We start from the raw sequence: 19,570 nt of genomic DNA on the forward strand, positions 1-19,570 counted from the left end.
CACCCCTTTCTGCTCCTTTGAAGGCCTTTTCAACCCATGGGTTAACCCAGAAGATGCGAAGCAGTGAGATGCGCAACTCGCAGTGCCAAAACTGGACAGTCGCGCATCTGAGGAATTCAAATGTACATATATTCATGAATTTTAAAATTGTGTGTTTTTCTCACCGCTTTCTGCTCCTTTGAAGGCCTTTTCAACCCATGGGTTAACCCAGAAGATGCAAAGCAGTGAGATGCGCAACTCGCAGTGCCAAACCTGGACAGTCGCGCGCCTGATGAATTCAAATGTACATATATTCATAAATTTTAAAATTGTGTGTTTTTCTCACCCCTTTCTGCTCCTTTGAAGGCCTTTTCAACCCATGGGTTAACTTACGGGCACCAGAGGGTGCAAAGCAGTGAGAAGAGCAACTCGCGGTACCAAAAACGTACAGTCGCGCATCTGAGGGACCCAGGCTCGCGCATATGAAAAATGATAAAAAATTTCGCACTCTTCACCAGATTGCACCCAAGTCTGGTTAACCCATGGGCTAAGGGAACCTTGAGGAAACAGTGAAGGGATTGCGACGGGGCTGTACGCGGCTTGGGGTGTGAGCCTGAGGTCATAAGGTTGTCATAACCATGTCATCTATGAAAATTTGCATATTCCTCACTTTCATCTGCGGGCCAGGTGACCCATGGGTCACCCAAGAAGAAGAAAATGTGAAAGGCATGCAGAGGATGAAGAAAGTTGTAGGAAACAAAGCCTCATGACCAAAAACAAACATTTGGAAATTTTGGGCCCTCTGCGCTAAGCCCCTCCCTTTAGTCACCGGTCACCCCCATGCAAAAGGGTCAAAAATGTGAAAAAGCGTAAATTCGCAACAAAGGCGACGTGGGCACGCATCTGAGGTGCCAAAGTGACGAAACAGAGCGTCTCGACGTGCGTGCGAGGTCGGGGCATATCCGCCGGGCAGCCAGAGAAGTTTCCGAGCGACCCATGGGTTAAAAAAATTTAAAAGTGACAAAAGTGTCAAAAATGTCATGCAGTGTCGAGCCTTACCACTAGCAGAGTGGGGTATGAGCGAAAAAGGGGCAAAAAACGCACCACGGGGTTGCCCAGGGGGCGATTTACCGATCGGCGACAGGCCAGTCGCCGATGGGCGACTCGAGTCGCCGATCGGTTACAGAGTCAAGCTCCCGCGGCTGGCGCGTGTGGAGCTGTCCCCCCCCGATGGGGCTCAAACAATCAATCCCCTTTTTGGGGTGGAAAAAGTGAACGTGAATGGCTGTGGAAAAGCTCCCGCTGGCCAGAACAGCAAAATGAAGGGGGGATAGGGAGTGAGGTGGGACACCCCTTCCCCAACTCGAGTCGTGACAAGAGAGAGAGGTGTTGAACCGCTGACCGGGGCAACGATGAAGGGGCGGTGGGGTGCATTGTTTAACGGGACACACCCTCTGGTTCCTTTGAAAAGGGGGGAAGGGAGTGAGGTGGACACCCCTCTCCCCCCTACTTGAGAAGTCGTAACAAAAGAAAGCTTGAACCGAATGGATCTCCGTAGGGCATCGGCTTACACCTCCTGGTGCGGGGGGGTGTCCTTCCCCTTTAAGAAATACGAGTCCACCAACGTCATGACGCGGAAGTGGACGCCGCCTCCGGCCGCTTATTAACCGCCGCACGTGGCGTGCGGGCCCCTTTCCCCCTCTGCATTGGCTCTGGCACGGTCATGGCTGAATGTGCCCTATGCTTCAACGTCTACAGCCGGCTTGCGCCTCACCTGACGGCCGTTCACAAGGTGGCCAACTCGGACGAGAAGCGGCTGCTGCTCGCGCTGGCCGCCGGCCGCGTGGACACGCGGAAGACACCGTGCCCGGTCCCGGGCTGTCGCCGGACGCCAGCCCGCCTAGACAGGCACTTGAGGCAGCACGCGGAGCTCTCGACCTCGGGAAGGAAAGAGGCTATGGGGAGGGCGAAACGCCGGAAAGTAGCTCGGGAGTTGCAGTGGCTGCGGTCCACCCAGCCTGCAATCCCTGTCGTGTCCCAGCTAGCATCGTCCTCCGAGGGGGAGCGGGACTCGGAGGACCCAGAGACCGGCCGCCCGTGCGCCGACCGCGGCTGCAGGCGCGCCACCGAGCGCATAAAGGCTCAGCTCACGGACCTGGGGAAACAGGTTACCAAGATGCGATCCACCCTGCTCCAGATCACACGCCTCTACCGAGAGCTGAGGAAGGGAGAAGGGGGGAGAAGGAGGAGGAAGAGGGCGAGGAGAACCAGGTCGCCTCCTGCACCACCGGCTCCCGGGCGAGGCGCGGCCGGAGGTCCGACGCCCCCCGAGCCTCCGGAGGCTTTGGAACCCTACCCGTTCCCGGACCACGTCCCCGCGCTGAGTTGAGTATATTTCAGGCACGTCACTGTCGCTCTGCTGGCTGTGTGCCTTCGGGGAAGTTGACTCTTGGTTGTGCTCGTTCCACAGACCTTCTCTTGGGGGAGTTCGAAGGGTACCAACTGGGCAGCGAGCCCACCGCGCGCCTGCGGAACAACGTCACTTCGAAGCTGGGGAGAATCAAAGCCTTCCTTGGTTACATGGCCAGGGGCACCGCGGAGCCAGGTGACTTCCTTTTCCTCAACCAACCAGCCCGAATCCGAGCGTGGGCCGCCCGGCTAGGTCAGACGCGCATGGCCGAGCCCACCAGGCAGCACTACCTGAAGAACGTGGCTCAGTTCCTAGACTACCTCTCGGAGACGCCGCCGGCCGCCTGTCAGCTCTCCAGCACGGCTCTGGTTCTGATTCGAAGGGAGGTCAGAGCCCTCATCCGCGGCATACGCCGGCGTGTCGTCGTGCACGAGGTAAGGACCAAGCAGGCGAAGGAAAGCCGACTGATCCCCAAGGCCAGTCTGGTGCGCTGTCACCGGACCGCTGGGAGGAAAATTCCCGCCCTGCTAGGTAAGCAAGCCCTTCCGCCGTTCCAGCGATTCCCCCTGTTTGTTCTTCCGGGGCACCAACAGCCCTTGGTTCATTCAGCCACGTCTGTCTGCCCCTCTCCCCCGCGAATGGGACTCATTCGGGGGGGAAGGGGGGCAGACCGACGTGGCTGGATGAACCAACAGCTGCTGGTGGCCCGGAGAGGAATTGTGCGTTTCTTCTTCAGGGGCACCAGCAGTCCATGAACTGCTGGTGCCCCTGAAGAAGAAACGCACAATTCCTCTCCGGGCCACCAGCAGCTGTTGTTTGAGCTGCTGGCGCCCCGGAGAACAAGTCACCAGCAGCCAAGAGCTGTTGGTGACCCAGAAAGGAAATAGAACCGTCGGTGGTCTAATCTGTCTAATGTCCTTCACCAGATAGCCTCGAATCCAACCCAAGCACTAGGCAACAGTGGCGCTTCTATGGCTTTCTGACTGGCTACCTAACCTCCATCTCTGGGCACCGCTGTGGAGTCTTCCAGAATCTCACAATCCAGGAGGTTGAAGAGGCCTCCAGAAGCCCCAACGAGTCTGCTTATGTCATTAACGTGAGTATGGCGCAAGTAAGGTGGGGGTCACCAGTAGCATGCTCTCTCACTCACTCACTCACTCACTCACTCACTGCTTGTTCTCTGATGGCAGATTACCACTCACAAAACAAACAGAGCCTTTGGGGCGGCTCAGCTGTCCCTAAACAGGGAGGAATACAGCTGGTTCCGCAGGTTTTTGGCGCTGCGGGCTGGTCTCCCCGGAGGGAGCCAGGCTACCTATTTCTTTTTCACTTCCAGAGCCAGTCCTTGTCGGACCCTGAACAAGTACTTTCAGTCTGCTTGGCTCAGTATGGGCCTTCCAGGCAAACCCACCTTTACTGACGTACGCACTGCGATCGCGACTCATGTGAGTAGGCATTGTGACGCCCCTGTAACTACCAGCGGCGGCTTCTATCCTAATCAAGCTTCTGTCTCTCTCCGACGCAGGCAAAGAATGCACACTCTTCAGAGGATCGCCGCAAGGTGGCGCAATTCATGTGCCATGACACTTCAACCTCAGATAAGTTCTACGCACTTCACCTCGGACCTCTCCAAGCACGCGAGCGCCGCAGACTCTTTGAAAGGGCCCTGGTGGAGGAGGAGGAGGAGGAGGAGGAGGAGGAGGATGGGGAGGCAGCGGGCACTGAAAGCCCCCCGCGGAAAGGGCGCAAGAGGACAGAGACTTCCGTCTCTCCCCTGGTAAAAATCACATTCTCTTTGGCGTGGACAGCAGAACGTGTGGCATTGGCTAACTTCCCTTTATGTGTCTCTTTTCCAGGAGGGAACCAGCAGGAGGACGCTGCCATGGCGCCCTGCCAAAGGGAAAAGCCAGGGCGCTCGCCCGCTCGAACAAACAGAAGACTCTGAATCGTCCTGAATAAATATTGTACAACTTAACGGTCAAATGGTGTTCAGTGTCTTCATTATTCCTTTTATTTATTATCTGTGTGGTAAAAGTAAATTCAGTGGGGACAAAAATGAGCCCTGTCTTCTTAGTTCAACGCTGTATGCCTGCTGCGTCCAGGTCCTGCCTTGGCTACGTTCCGATTGGGACAGATTAGCCCTAACTTGTGTGTTAAAAGTGTCACGTGGGATGCCCTCGTCCAGGTTCTGCCTTGGCTACGTTCCAATTGGGACAAACTATCCCTGCCTTGAGTGTTAAAAGTGACTCGCGGGACGCCCCCGTCCAGGTTCAGCCTTGGTTGATAGCTCATAGGGAGAATGAATCCCTTTTCCAGCACAAGGGGGTGATGGGCTGGACAAATCTGTCCAGGTCTGCAAATGCTTTGAACGCCCAGAAGGCCTTGAGTCCAATTCTGTATATTAGCAAGCTTCTCCCGGGACAGCTCGGTCCTTAGAGATGCATGAATAGGTCAGGACAGGGCAGCTGTGGAGTGGAGGTTAACTTTATGGAGGAAAGGAACCTTTAGGTAAAAACACCTGCTTTATTTAGATCTGAAGTATTTTATTTGGCATAGACTAGAGTATTATTTTTTTATTCTTATTCTAATTTTATGTTATGTATATACTGAATATAAGTCATTTAAATTTCACAAATGATTGAATATAACAGGGGTGGCGAACCCGCGGCTCGCGAGCCGCTTGCGGCTCTTTTACTGCTCTTGTGCGGCTCAACCTCTCGCGCGATTTAACATACATTAACCAATTGACTAACGCCCCATTTACACGGGGCTTCTGCGTCTCTTTCTGCTTTTGTGCGGCTCAACCTCTTGCGCGATTTAACATATAATAACCAATTGACTAATGCCCCATTCACACGGGGCTTCACGTTGCTCGCTGCAGAAGCTGGGAGTAGCTCAACTTTTCAAGCGCTTACGGACGCGTTAGCCAATCAGATCGCTGTATGCAAATACACCTGCTAGAAAGTGGCCTATTGCTGACTGAATTTTATTTTCTGACGCTTCCATTCAGACACGCCTTCAGTCAAGGGTTGACACTGAAGCCCCGTTTGATTGGGGCGCAACACGAGTGACGTGCAGTTCGTTAATATCAATCGTCATGGCAGAGTCAGGAAAGCGTACAGCTAAGCGTAAATACGAAGATGAGGGCAGAACATTTTTATCTGAATGGGATTTTACACTGAAACTAGTGAAATCAAAGCATCGCTCTGTTCTTACTGACACACATGTGAAAGAGATACTACGAGTAGCCACAACTGAATACGAGCCAGACCTGAAAAAGATTGTGGAAACCAAGGAATGTCAGGTGTCCCACTGAGTCAAGTAAAATGAGGTAGGCTAATTTAAATCCATGAAAACTATTGCGTTATATAATTAGGTGTATAAGTTCAGAAATAGATTCATTAGGATCAATGCTTAAAGTAAATGTTTACTTCTCTCTGTAGACCAAACATGCTTAGTATCCCACACATTTTAATGAATTATTTATTTTGGTTACTTTTACATCTATATATGGGTAAGCAAGTATTTAATAAATAAAATTATTTTAAACCACTTAACCAAATGACTCTATTATAAAAACATGTAAAATAACAGATTTTTTTTTTTTTTTACAGTGTGGGTGAACCTACTACCTTGATGTCCAACAAAGACTGCACAAGAGCTCATTTGATGGCACATATTCTGTCCTGTCTACATCTCTGACGTAGTGCTTCGACATCAGTGAGTAATAAATCTTCATATTATCATGCATTCAGGATTTCTGTAAGCCTATCTTTAATGTTAGTTTGTAATCAGCAGTGACTGTTTTAAAATTTGGTATTTAAATTATTCTTAACGTTTTACTGATGCTGTGCACAGTAACGTTATGATGATTTAATTTGAGGAAATGTCACTGGAGAGGTGTAATAATATTTATTTGTCTCACTGACATGCCATCACTGCATATTGAAATACAGTAACACCAAATTGACCGCAGAATATTATCACAAACATTTCATGAAGTAGACTGCTTGACTACTCTTCATTTCTTTGCTTAACTTTAACACATTTGATCGTGTTGCTGTGCCTTTCGGCAGATTTTGCCAAAAATTGAATGCTTAGTGATTACTTTGTTTTATGCGAACCAAATGTCAGTAACTTATCATTAGCATTATTTTTTTTTTAAATCACCCATGGCTTTCATGTTCTCTAACGTAATCTTGTCTGTAAGTTAGAAGTAGATTTTCACATGTTAAAAGCCTAAAAGTACTTGATTAACATTAGTCACATTAAATTAATTATTTTATTTATTTATTTATTTATTTTTTATATGTAGCCTCTTAAGGTCAGAATTCATCCCTCTTAAATTCGTGGAAGCGCTAGTGTGGTCATGGAATCAGATATTCATGCTATACAGAGTCAGACATTAAGTTAAGATGAGACTTTATTTTTTACATACCTGTGTGGACACTTGAATGGTGTTGACTTGACTAATCTTTTCCCCATTAACGTTAGTGTAATTGTAAATAGACAACAATCTGTATTTTGCCAACAAAAACGATAAAAAACAGTGTTTTATATATATAAAACAGCAGTGCGGTGTTTGGTTTCTGAATGAATGTAATAATTTGAGGCATGATTAGTTTTTACTCCAGTGATTGATTTGCTTGTCGTTTTTGCAGGATCATCAGAAGTGCTCCTGCCCTTTTTCACTGTCCCTTTTCCACAACATCATTTGGCCTTCATCATTTCGTGTCTTGTAGCAGTATTTTCATCTGTCTTTAAAATTGTAATACTTTTTGTTGCATTAATTGTTGACTGGTTTTACTGATCAATTTTTCATTAGTGTTCTGTTGCTGTGTTATATTGAATAATTGCTACTGTTTCAGTAGGGTTTACACAATAAACTTTTATTGTGAAGTTAAAATTTCAGTTTCTTTATTTTTCTTGTATTTCTTGAACAGTTAAAATAACATTTGTGCAATTTTTGAACTTTTTTTGCTCATTATAAAGTAGCACTGTTAAATACAATAAAATAACATTTAATAACTGTAAAATACTATACAGTAATAATGAAAGTAACGTTATAATACCGTAGTTCTGCATGGTAAAAATGTACAGTAAAACACTGTTTTCAGTTTTGCAGTATGTGTATCACTACTGTAATTGGTGTTACAGTATAAAAAGAAAACAGTAAAATGATGTATTACATTTTACAGTAAATCTAATACTAAAGTAATTAGTATTACAGTAATGTTACTGTTTTATGAAATACAGCAGCTACTGGATAATTGTTGCCAGTAACTTACTGTTAATTTAACAAGAAATCGTTTACAGTGTTAACAAATATTATACATTCACCCCTAATCTCTTCCTCTCTATCTCTACGTACATTCTCATACCCTTTAATATTAAAATCCAATTCTGGTTTAAGCCAGGTTTCTTGAATGCATATTATGTCTGGTTTATCCTTAATTCCTTGTATAAAACCTTTAAATTCTTGCCCGTTAGTTAATAGGCTTCTTGCATTCCATTGTATAATTTTCAAATTGGTTTATCTCCCGCTCCTCCTGTTCTACCCTCTGCTTCAAGTCTTTTATTGATTACCTCCCATTATATATTGTTTATTCCAAAAAACTTTTCAGCTCCTTTAACAATTATTTTAATTTCCTCGGTTTTGTGTTTGACTTGATCAGTACAGTTAATTACATAGGCAATGAACAAAATCAGTTTATCAAGTGTCAGTGTTGTACTTTCTTCTAATTGGTCATCCTCTTTCCTCACCATTTCTTTTGCTTTTCGTGTACTTACACTTTTCCTTTGTTCTTGGACTTTCTTTACTGCCTCTGCATAACTTAGATTGATTACAGTTCTCATTTGTTCAATTTCAACTGCTTTCTTCCTTACATCACATCCACTGTATGTTACCCGATGATGGCCCCCACAATTACAGCATTTATATTGTTCTTTCTCCTCACAGTTTTCAAAACTATGCTTACCTCCACACTTTGGGCATCTTTGTTTCCCTCTGCATACCGCTGCTATATGTCCATATCTTTGGCATCTATAGCAGCGGAGTGGGAGAGGAATATAAGGCCTGACTGTAAAGCTCATGTATCCAATTTTAATTCTGTCTGGAATTACAGTCTCTTGGAATTCCAGAAGAATTGATTGGCTATCAACTCGTTCCCCATTCATTGTTTTTTGCAACCTTTTCAGTCTAATCACTTCACCTTCCGAAATACTTTGTTTGAGTTTTTCTAGATCTTCTTCAATTGGAATACCAGTTATCACTCCCTGTTTCGGCCGATTCTGACCCAAAATCTTTCTTTCATTTACTTTTTTCTTGCAAACATTGTCCAGTTTTAATGCTTTGTTTTTTTGATCCTCACTTTTGCAAATCAGTAGCAGGCTGCCATCTCTCAAAATCTTTGCTGTATCTACTTCTCCTAACTTTTTCTTTAGCTCTTTTGGTACTGCTATTGGGCTTAAATCCATATGTTCATCCTCTCTTCTGAATTTTAGAATTAATTTATATTCCTCTTTTACTACCTTTTTACGAACAGTTCTATTTTCTTCATCCGAACTGCTTCCATCCAATGCCTTTTTACTAACACTAGTCTCCAAAGTTCATTCATGTTGTGCATTTCTTCTCCTTTCATGTCCTTTTCCTCTTTAACCTGAACTCCAGTCATCTAACTCCATTTCATCTTCATTGGTTACCCCCATAAATCACACAATTCAGTCACAAACCAGTTTATGTCAACCGCCGTCAATTTCAAACACAGCTCTAAACCTCCGATGTCGTTCGTGAAGTTCCATGTCATCCACCGGAAGCTCCTGTTCCGTGCTCCTGTCACATGTGCTGCAAATGAGAGCCGTATATGAATCTCACACAGGTGCTCATTTGTCAGAGCTCATGTCTCATGTTGTGGAGGAATGTCAGCTGTCAGTAGGGATGGCTGACGTGAAACTGACGTTTCAACACTATGTTGAGATCCCGAAACGCAAGTGTTTCGAAACACTGCACCGAAGCATGATCCGAAGCACCCAAGTCACGTGACTAAATCGTTTTGAAACACTTAGTCACGTGACTAAAGCGATTCAAAGCATTGATCACCTTAGAAGGGTTTCGAGACCTGGCAAATCTCCATTTGGCTGCCAAAATGGGGAAAATTCCGTTCATATGGCCTAGTGGACTGTGCATGTGCACGATGTTACTATGCATCACATGACTTTTTGGGTTCGAATCCCGACTTGTACAAATACTCCGAAATCCATTTAATAATCCGAATGCCATTTAATATTTTCTTCTAAAATGAGCATTTTTCTCCAACTCCTATGTGACAAAATGGTAGGAAATAGTTTTGGTACATTAAAAAGTGTAGTTGTAATAACTATACAACAAGATTATCCAGCAAAAATTAGTTCTTAATATGTCACTAAAATATATTATTTATACCTCAATTAAACAGAAAATCAGGTGAATAACTGCAAAAAGGTTCAGTTTTTCAGAAAACAAATAACCCCTTTCAATAAGCTGGCTACAGGCCTGAAAGTGTCATGTTAAAATAATGTTTATTAACTGATAAAGAGAGAGTTTAATAAAGACTTTCGTTTATTTTTCGTACAAATTAAACATGTCTCATAGTATTATTTAAAGATGGAGCACAGGCTGTAGTTTTTCTGACAAATTGTTTCAACCAAAATTGGAGATGTTACTCTAAGAGATTAGGAGAACTGGCAGGGTCATATACGTTTACATGTAGGTGTTTATTCTGCAGTTAGTTTTTTTTTTTTTTTTAGTATTTTATTTAAAGCTTTTCACATTTTAAAGAACAAACCCCAAATCCCTCCCATGCCAGCAAATAATAATAAAGAAACATATTTGAAATGTAGATACATATGCACATGTACATCCACAACTGTACAGATACCTAATCATATTCCTCTATGAAAAATCTATACCTGCACATATCCACAAGTTCAGTCGAATATCTGCATATGTACATGACATATAGAGCATATATACATATGAGTACAAATCAATACAGATAACAAGAGAAAGGAAAAGAAAAAATGATAAAATAAGGAAAAGAGATAAATAAAAATAATAATAATAATAATAATAAATAAAAAAAATAAAAATAAAATTGGATAATTGAAAACCTATACATACCTAATTATTGAGAATTATTATTTTGTTCACATTGCTATGATTCAGAATCTTCCATACCAATCAGTTTTCATTAATCATTCAGTAGACATTCAGAAAAGGGCTTCCAAATTTTTGAAAATTTCTTTGGTTTACCTGCAATCTCATATCTAATCTTTTCCATGTGTAGTCAAAACTCTGTGAGCCATGTCTCAAATTTAGGTATACACTCTTTGTTCCACGTCAATAATATTACCTTTTTTGCCATAGTCATTCCATATTGAACTGTCTGGATTTGATCCAAGCTAAAGTTTTGAAAGGGAAGAGCCCAGCCTAATATTGCAATAAGAGGGTCAGGTGGAAAATCAGTCCTTAGTACTTCAGAGTAAAAAGAGAACACCTCCATCCAAAATTTTGATATTTTTGGGCAGAACCAAAATAAGTGTGCCAGTGTACCTTCATTGGACTTGCATTTAATACAAAGAGGCGATACAGAGGAGTATATTGAGTGTAATTTAGTGTAGAATAGTGTAGTCTATGGACTACCTTATATTGGATCAGCTGGAGGTTGGAGTTAATGGAACAGGACCTAATAACTTGAAGAGCATTAGTCCAATTATCTTCTGAGATCTCTAATCCCAGGTCCTTTTCCCAAGTCATCTTTAGATTTTCTGTTGTAGGGATTCTGATATCATTAAAATATTCAACATATCTAGTGACAAGACCCTTCAAGTTAGGTTCCAATGTCATACATGAATAAAGGTATTCAGGTTCTTTATATGTTTCAAAATTGGACATTTTTTTTTTTTTACATAGTTCCGTATTTGTAAATATTCTACAGTTAGTTTTCAGGGAATATTGTTTATAGACTAGTCTGCTTTAACGTTAGACTGAACGTAACACTAGCATAACGGCATTATAATGATGGACTCATTCAGTAGCGAACTTGAGTTTATGTGACTTACACTTCTCGTTGGAAAAAGCTATTTATGTCCACCTCTTCTTGCTACCTCCATCCTCAATTGTGCGAGGCACACACCTTACACATCGGGAAATTCCCACCGCGCACGGCGCGCAGTTGTTTTGGCACTGTTTGTATCTGAAACTATGATCTGAAAGCAGCCACTCACATGACAGCAGGAAAAGGCACAGCCAATCACAATGTTTATATGTGTTTGGGGGCGGTGCACCTCGAGGAGAGAACGTGATTTAACCCTTTCGGCATGTCTAGCTTTATACTGACAGCGCAATGTTTTTAAGTGAATTAAATTATTGGTGGGGACATTTCGGTAGTTTGTGAATATTGGTGGGGACACGTCCCCACCGTCCACCCTAAATCTACGCCCCTGGCTCAATTAAGAGAGGGACCAAATGTTCTCTGAACTGAGTAAATTTTACTCTGAAGATTTTACTGTGCACATACAGTGAATCTGGCATCCCAGCGCGCGCTTAAAGTGGCAATGCTTTCCAGGCTTTTGGCGAGAATTTAACGAATGTCATCATTCTTCCATCACAGCAACACAGCGAGTCAGTTCAAAAGTAAAACAGCAATGTCTTGGCTTAAAAAATCATAAGCTAATAACTGACGTTGCAACAAGAACAGCGCAAACGACATGGTCGAGAGGTTCTTGGAACAGCAACCTGCAATTTGTGTCACCTTGTTGTCACCAGAAGTTAGGAAAGGAGAAGCAGATCTGTGCACTCTCACAGAAACAGATGTGACACACACAGAGGATGCTGTGAAGGCATTAAAACCAATGAAGTATGTGACTACACTGATGTGAGAAGAGTGCAAACAGTGTCTCTCATTACTCCTCTAAATGCACAACTCATCCAGAGTATGTCATACACTCACAGGGACTCGCACATGATCCATGAAATCAAAAATGCTATTAAAGCAGATCTCATGAAAAGGTACAATTGCGAATCAGAGAAGAGGATTCTTTACACAGCCTCTGCCTTGAACCCCAGATTTAAATGCTTTTTCTCAAAGGGGAGGAGTGATTGGATGTGTACAGAGCACTGACAGAGGAGGCTGGATCCTTGGAGGTAATTCTATCATAATTCTTGTACAATATTTAAAAAATAGGTCATGTTATTAATTAATAACGGCAAACTATTATCATTGTTAATATTAATGCCATGATATATTATTGCAATTTTAATTAAAACAACATCAACAAAAAAACTATTTCAAAACTAATTTTAATATGGGCTGTTTTATTGAGTTCACCGCCAGTTTATTATTGTAATTGTACTTTCAATTAATTTGTTCAAACACTTTTTTTGAAAAACATTGAGTGCACACCTGCTAGAAGAACAGAAGAGGATGAAGCACCTAAGACAGAAACTTTGGAAGAAGAAACTTCAATGAAGGACACCACCTCTCCTACTCTCCTCTCCTCGCTCGGCTGTCAAAGAGGTACTCTTGTATTCCAGGCACAAGAGTGTCAGCAGAGCAAGTTTTCTCCACACCAGGAGATGTGGTCAATGTGAAAAGAAGCACTCTTAAACCAGAGCCTGTGGACCAGTTAGTGTTCTTAAAAAAAAAAAAAACTCCAAATTCCCAAATGCTAAGAATAACTCATGCTTAGCAGTTTGTGATGTTTCAGGAAGTTTCCTGTACCCAGTGCTTTGAATTTTCTATTTGTACTATGATTTATTTCATGCTTAAATAGTTGTAAAGCATGCTCTTTTGCACTTTACTTGTTTATTTTGTGTATTTTTTTCTTAAATGCTCATGTTATCTTTTGTGGCCAGGTTTCTGCACATAAAGATATTCAAGAACCTTGTGTTATAGCAGGTTAAATTAAAAGATTAGTTCATATATTTGACTGTTTGTGTTTATTGACTAAATAAATACATTTATTAAATATTTTAAAATGCATTTGAACTAAAATTGAAAATTAGTATATGCACCGTCAATGCACAGAGATATCGAATTGAACCTGTGGAAATATAAATTTATATAGTCTAGTTTCAAATGAACAATAACCTACATATAACTGAAAAGTTATATTTGTTGGTTTTTGATTATATCATTTCATTAATAGCCCAGCCATGAGAGACATTAAACCTTTGTCTTTCTGACCACTGGCTAAGCCAAAGTGACGCAAATGCTATGGTCAGGCTTTAAACGACTGCCTTTGTCTTCGGGTGATACTTACAGTTTCCTAAAACTATCGTTAGCCAACTAAGGTCACAAGTTGTTAATTTCCAAAAATAGTTTGTTGGTTTCCCAAATCCTTTGCTCCAACGAACGTTCGCAAACTGCGTCACAAACTTGAGCACTCGCAACTACAGCTCTGAAGCTGTAGTTTGAAACAGTTCCTGGCTGTGTTCACTTAGCCTGGCTGTGTTCACTTAACCAGCATACATTGCAGCATGAAACATTTAAATTGTTACCATTGTTGAGGTACAAGGCCTGATTCAGGATGTCTGAGTGTGTCTGTCATAACTAAACTGCTTTTGTTTGTTATTTCTTAAATGTAAAGTAATTAAATAGGTATGTTATCGGTTTCCACTTATTATTTTAATTAATATCTGCAACTAAGTGTGATGCGAGGAAATATGGGGGGAGAGAAGAGAAACTAAAAAAACCTCAGATTTTAAGAAATCATCCACATATATCAAATCCAACTACGCCACCTGAGAAATTTTCTCCCAGGAAATAGAAACTGGCTCAAACATTACTATTAGTAGTGGTGGGCAAAGCGAGGCTTCGTGAAACACTGAAACAGTCAAAGCAAATGTGTCGAAGCTTCGAAACGTTTCGAAACCTCACTCTACAGTGACATTTAGTGGTCATTTTTTATGTATTGCACTGAAACAGCTTCAGCAAAGAACGATTGAACAAATTGAGGCATTAAACCCAACTTCGTACGTGATTGCCTTCAGGTGACATAGTACAGTGGTTAAGGTGTCAGACTTCCATGCAGGATTAGTAGGTTTCGAAATCAGTCTGTCGCAGTTGTTTTGAAAAGCTTTAATACCAGTTGGTAATGCTTTGCTCTTGTATCATTTTGTTTCAACATTGGTCTGATATCCGAATAAACAATTTTTGAAAAAATATGTCTTGTTTTTGTCTTAAAAAAGGGTTGTTGCTAGATCAAAAACGGTGGCCTGAAGTTATCAAGAATTATTTATATTATTCATTAAATTTCCCATTTATTGTATTTTATTAATGTCTACCCAAACCCTAAACCCAACCATACTGTAAAAATATTTATTATTGTTTTACAGTGTTACAAAAATGTTGCTAAATTGATGGCGTAACTGCAGCTGTATCCTACTTAGGCTACACAAAACAGAATGATAAAACCATAAATCCATGATTTCAGAGTATTTGTACAAGTCGGGATTCGAACCCAAAACATCATGCCAAGCATACATTCAATTTGCTAACACACAGTCCTCTAAACCAAATGAGACAGAGATTGTTTGGAGACCTTGGCAGTCAAATGAGGATTCGCCAGGTCTCGAAACGTTTCTAAGCTGATCGATGCTTTGAATCGCTTTAGTCAAGTGACTATGTGTTTCGAAACACTTTAGTCACGTGACTTGGGTGCTTCGGATCATGCTTCGGTGCAGTGTTTCGAAACACTTGCGCTTCGGGATCTCGACACTGTGTCGAAACATCAGTTTCACGTCAGCCATCCCTAACTATTAGGCCACACAGGTTCAGTTCTTATATGAATAGGCAAGAGACGTGAGTAAAGTATAAAAGTGCAAAAAATTTTTTCATAATTTGTGGCAGATAAAAATAGTCACATATATTTCTCAAAACATTCTGCCAGCACCACCCTCCAACGTAACTGCAGTAAATCCATAATAAAGAAAATTAATTTATAGAAACAATAACAACAACTAATTACAAAGTAAATATGAAAATTAAATTAACCTGAGAAATAAATTGGATAAACTAACTTACAGGGCTGAGGTCACGCATAGGAGGGATCACCAGTGCTCCATTGTGTTCAAAAAGCACACTTCCACACACACACCCCACACTTGCACACTAGATCCACACACTCCACACTCCCAAACTGTCCAAAGCAAATGTCAAGTGCAGTGACACCACTACCTCAAGATCCTGCACCCGTGAGACCACAGTTCTTGCAAGGAAAATCAAATCAATATGTGATATAAATTATACAAGAGAAAAACAAACATACCAAAATTATATCAAAACACAAGAAAAGAAAACCATATACAGCTCCTGTAGTTTAGCTATAGAAAAGCAAGATTAACACAGGACACCTGCACACACATAGAACTCACTCTGATGTCGCACACAGAATCACACAACAAAACAGAGCTAATCACAAATAACATAACATTAGCAATGGTAGCCAGCAGTAGGAGATAGTAGTAGCAGGTAGCAGTAACTGTAGCAGGTAGTAGTAACTGCAGCAGTAAATGTAGCAGCAAGCAGATAGTAGTAGCAGTAGCCAAAGTAGGCAGGAGTAAACATCAGTAGAAGTCCTTTTCATTAGAGATCTCAGGATAACAGAACTTTTCAAAAACGACCGGAGTAAGAGACTTACCAAGCCGGGAATAGTACACTCATGTATTCACAAATTAGTCATCTTCATTAATGCTACAAGCAAGCTGAATGGATGGCAGTCATTAACTCCATGGCAATCGACAGGAAAACCAACGCAAAACAGGCTAAAAATGAAACAGCGAAGATTAATCCACAAACGTTATTGCGAGATTATTGTTAATTTGAAATTAGATGATATAAATTTATATTTCCACAGTGCTTAAAGAGCACTTCTACTTCTACTCAAGTCAATTTTTGATAAAGCACTTGTACTTTTACTTAAGTATGGGTCTCTAGTACTTTATACATCTCTGCCCACTACTAACCTGTGGTGTTTCAGGCACTAAAACAAACAAGTCTCCCTCATCTGAATCCACCTCACGAGACAGCACAGGTTCCACCAATGGAACATTTGTTTCTTTTGGGAGCGGGTCTCTACCAACCTGATGTTTTAATTGGGATCAGTGCACATGCTTTATCTTAAATCTGTAGTCGGCGCAATGGTGTACACTACACCCCCCTACTTAGGTGCCTTCACGACCTGGTACACCACCAAGCTCCAAAGGTCATGGATCTTATGTCTACCTCTCACACTACAATCACGAAGATACACTTGCTGACCCTCCCTCAGAGGCACGTTACGTACCTGCAGGTCAAGCCTAGTTTTTCGGCGATCGGCTACAGCCTCCAAACGCCCACGAGCACCCTCAAAAGCAACCTGCAGCAGATTCTGATGCTCTGAAACCCACCAATGAACACTACCTGCTAATGGTTCTTCAACCCTACCAAGCAAAAAGTCAATTGGCAGTCTAGGCTCTTGCCCAAACATCAGAAAATAGGGGGATTCCCCCGTAGATTGGTGAGGTGTAGTGTTATAGGCAAAAAGGACCTGGGGGAAACAAGATGGCCAATCCCCTTTCCTAGACAAAGGCAAAGTGCGCAAAAGATCATGTAATGTCCTATTAGTAGGGATGTCCCGATACAACATTTTAACTTGCGATACAATTCCGATATTGCAGCCTTCAGTACGAACCGATACCGATATAAATCCGATATCAGCACCAGAGATGTATAGTAACGAAGTGGAACTACTTCACTACTGTACTTTAGTACTAAAAGGCAGTATCTGTACTTTACTGGAGTATTGTTTTTTTCTCCTACTTCCACTTTTACATATTTTCCATGAGTTTAATACTTTTACTCCGATAGATTTTTTGTGTGGTGCATCATTACTAGTTACTAGGGGTGTCAAAATGATTGATATCAGTTCAGTAGTAATAGGTCATAACCGGTTATTACGTGATGACGTCATTTATATCCTATGCGCGACGTCGCAATACTATGGCGAAGGACGGAGGCGCGAGGGCGAGGCGGCACAGCATACCAGCCGCTAGTTTACTATTAGGGAGAAATGTTGTAAAACTTCACCTCTGCCTATCTCTCGCTCTCTCACTTTGGACATTTGATTCGCTGGCCAGTTTGTAAGGTAACTTTTCCTCTCTTCTTAGCTGTTAAGCTTTGGATCCAGACATGAGCGTGCCTCATGTGCAAGTTTTCTCCACTGTGTCTATTACCTGTGATAATCGCGTATTCTTCCCGCCATGGGTGAACAGCGCTTATATTTCTAAAGCCCTTTCTGTTGAGGACAATAACCAATCATAGCCGTGTAAGATCCGCCTGTCAGCGCTCAAAAAGCAGGCGGGATAATATTGACATGAGTTTATTAGCTGTAAATGCTCGTGCTGTCTTCTGTGCATGAGTTTTGTTTGATACATCCAGAAAGAGTGTTTTCTTTGAGCAGGTCAAAGGACAAAATTGTATTACAAAAAACCCTTTAACTGTCAAACCAAGACAAAAGCAATATAATTTTTTTGATTGCATTTCTTAACTCTTAATTTCTTAACTGATTAATTTCTTAATCAGCCTCTACCAAATGGTTGAGATTTTAGTTTATGGTAAAAGTACCAGAATTAATAAATATACTACAGAAAATATGAACTGTAAGACCAATTTAATTAAAAACATAATAAAAATAAATAAAAATGAATACTAAACCATAGCCATAAGCCATAAAATATTTCAGATTTTTATTTAACACAGTAATATACACGTTTTCCTGTTTTTTTTTTTTTTTTACAATAAAATCAAAATCAAGTGAATTAGTGAAGCAGGATTTAGTTTGCTTGTTTAGTTAAGTTTCACGAGTGCTTCCTGAAGACAGAACTCCTGTTTATTGTGGTATTAACCAATCAAACTTCAAAACTCCCTAAGTGTGAGTGTGTCTGTGTGTTTGTGAGTGAGAGTGAATAATGTGTGCGTAAGAGAGAACAACAGTGTGATTGTACGTATGAAAGGCTAGATCAAACTGAGAACAAAAGTCAGCAACAGTAAGTATGGAAAAAAAACAGTTTATTAACTATTGCTTGCATAAATGTGAACCTTTTACATAAGAATATATAAAAAGAATATAAGAATAAATTTTAAGACCCTGAAAAATATCTTAATTGAATAAACAAAAATACATTTTTAAAGTGCAAAATGCTAATTAAAGTACACTTCAGTTATTTATTTTTTTACCATCAGCAAATAGTAGAAACAGCTGACAGCAGGAACATAAAAAAAAATGTTAATTGAACAACTGCTAAAGGTTAAGTGTCCAAAATTTCAATTTCACACCGCTTTTTGGTGAATTTTTGATCCAGTTGAGCTGAAAAATATCTTTCAAACTGGGCAGCAGAAATAAGTTATTGTTAAGTTAATAAAAACGTGCAGTATGGTTAGTACAAACATTTTCATGATCTGATCTATTTCACTTGTGTGTGTATCAAAAGAACATTATTGCTGTATCAATGTTCCCAAACATTATTAATTTTATAATAATATATATTGCACATATTATCTTTAACATAAATATACTTGCAGAAGCTGGATTGAAACACACCTTTTCTCCACAGCACATGAAATAATGTGACTTTTAAGAATAATTTTATTCATGAAAATTCATTATATGTGCATAATATATTGTACATATTCCACCCTACTGCCCACATGGGAAAATTAGACAATGTAAATAGAGACAGAACTTCAAACTGATGTGCAAAGCTGACACTCTTTATCAGAGCACTTTAACTTTCTGGGCTTTTTAAAGAAGAGTTAAACATGGGAATGTCTGTAATTAAATTTTCCTTCTGCCCTAAAAGTAATACCATTCTTTCTTTTAAACTGTAATAGCCCTCAGTCACTGAATAATTTCTTATTCTTATTTAACAGACAATTAAAAAAATAATAATGTTTAGTATTTTACATGACACTGTTTCCTTTTAGAGTGTTTAAGTGAAAAAATAAATAAATAAAGAATAAGAAATCCACTATTTCACTCCTATTAATGTGCACCACTGACAGACAACACTGCTCCCTCTCTAGTCTTGGTGCTGCTGAGAGATTGAGATTGAAAGTTTGTTGATAAAATAATGTAGAAACGCAGCTAAAGAAACCAGAATCC

General features: G+C 41.0%; 1 protein-coding gene across 5 annotated transcripts; it reads left to right on the plus strand.

The window, feature by feature from the left end:
- The first annotated feature begins 605 nt into the window (after window positions 1-605).
- On the plus strand, window positions 606-4,372 carry LOC103911119 (uncharacterized). 5 transcript variants are annotated; one of them, XM_087254189.1, is made up of 6 exons: window positions 1,173-2,363; window positions 2,450-2,920; window positions 3,316-3,485; window positions 3,580-3,834; window positions 3,915-4,166; window positions 4,246-4,372. In XM_087254189.1, the coding sequence occupies exons 1-6, from the start codon at window positions 1,703-1,705 to the stop codon at window positions 4,342-4,344; spliced, it is 1,908 nt and encodes a 635-aa protein (XP_087110315.1). In that variant the 5' UTR covers window positions 1,173-1,702; the 3' UTR covers window positions 4,345-4,372. The 5 variants fall into 5 exon arrangements, with proteins under 5 accessions (XP_087110314.1, XP_087110311.1, XP_087110312.1 ...); XM_087254188.1 differs by having other exon boundaries at window positions 606-2,920; XM_087254187.1 differs by having other exon boundaries at window positions 1,582-2,363; window positions 3,580-4,166.
- The last annotated feature ends 15,198 nt before the right edge of the window (window positions 4,373-19,570 follow it).

This window comes from Danio rerio, chromosome 5, assembly GCF_052040795.2.
Source record: "Danio rerio strain M-AB ecotype USA chromosome 5, GRCz13ab, whole genome shotgun sequence".
NCBI lineage: Eukaryota > Metazoa > Chordata > Actinopteri > Cypriniformes > Danionidae > Danio > Danio rerio.

What these genes read in the sequence shown, in the direction of transcription:
- LOC103911119 (XM_087254185.1), top strand. Translation starts at nt 1,711, where the DNA reads ATGTGCCCTATGCTTCAACGTCTACAGCCGGCTTGCGCCTCACCTGAC. An exon ending in AGTCTGCTTATGTCATTAAC is followed by an intron (nt 3,486 to 3,579) that starts GTGAGTATGGCG and finishes CTCTGATGGCAG; the next exon opens with ATTACCACTCACAAAACAAA. An exon ending in AGACTTCCGTCTCTCCCCTG is followed by an intron (nt 4,167 to 4,245) that starts GTAAAAATCACA and finishes TCTCTTTTCCAG; the next exon opens with GAGGGAACCAGCAGGAGGAC.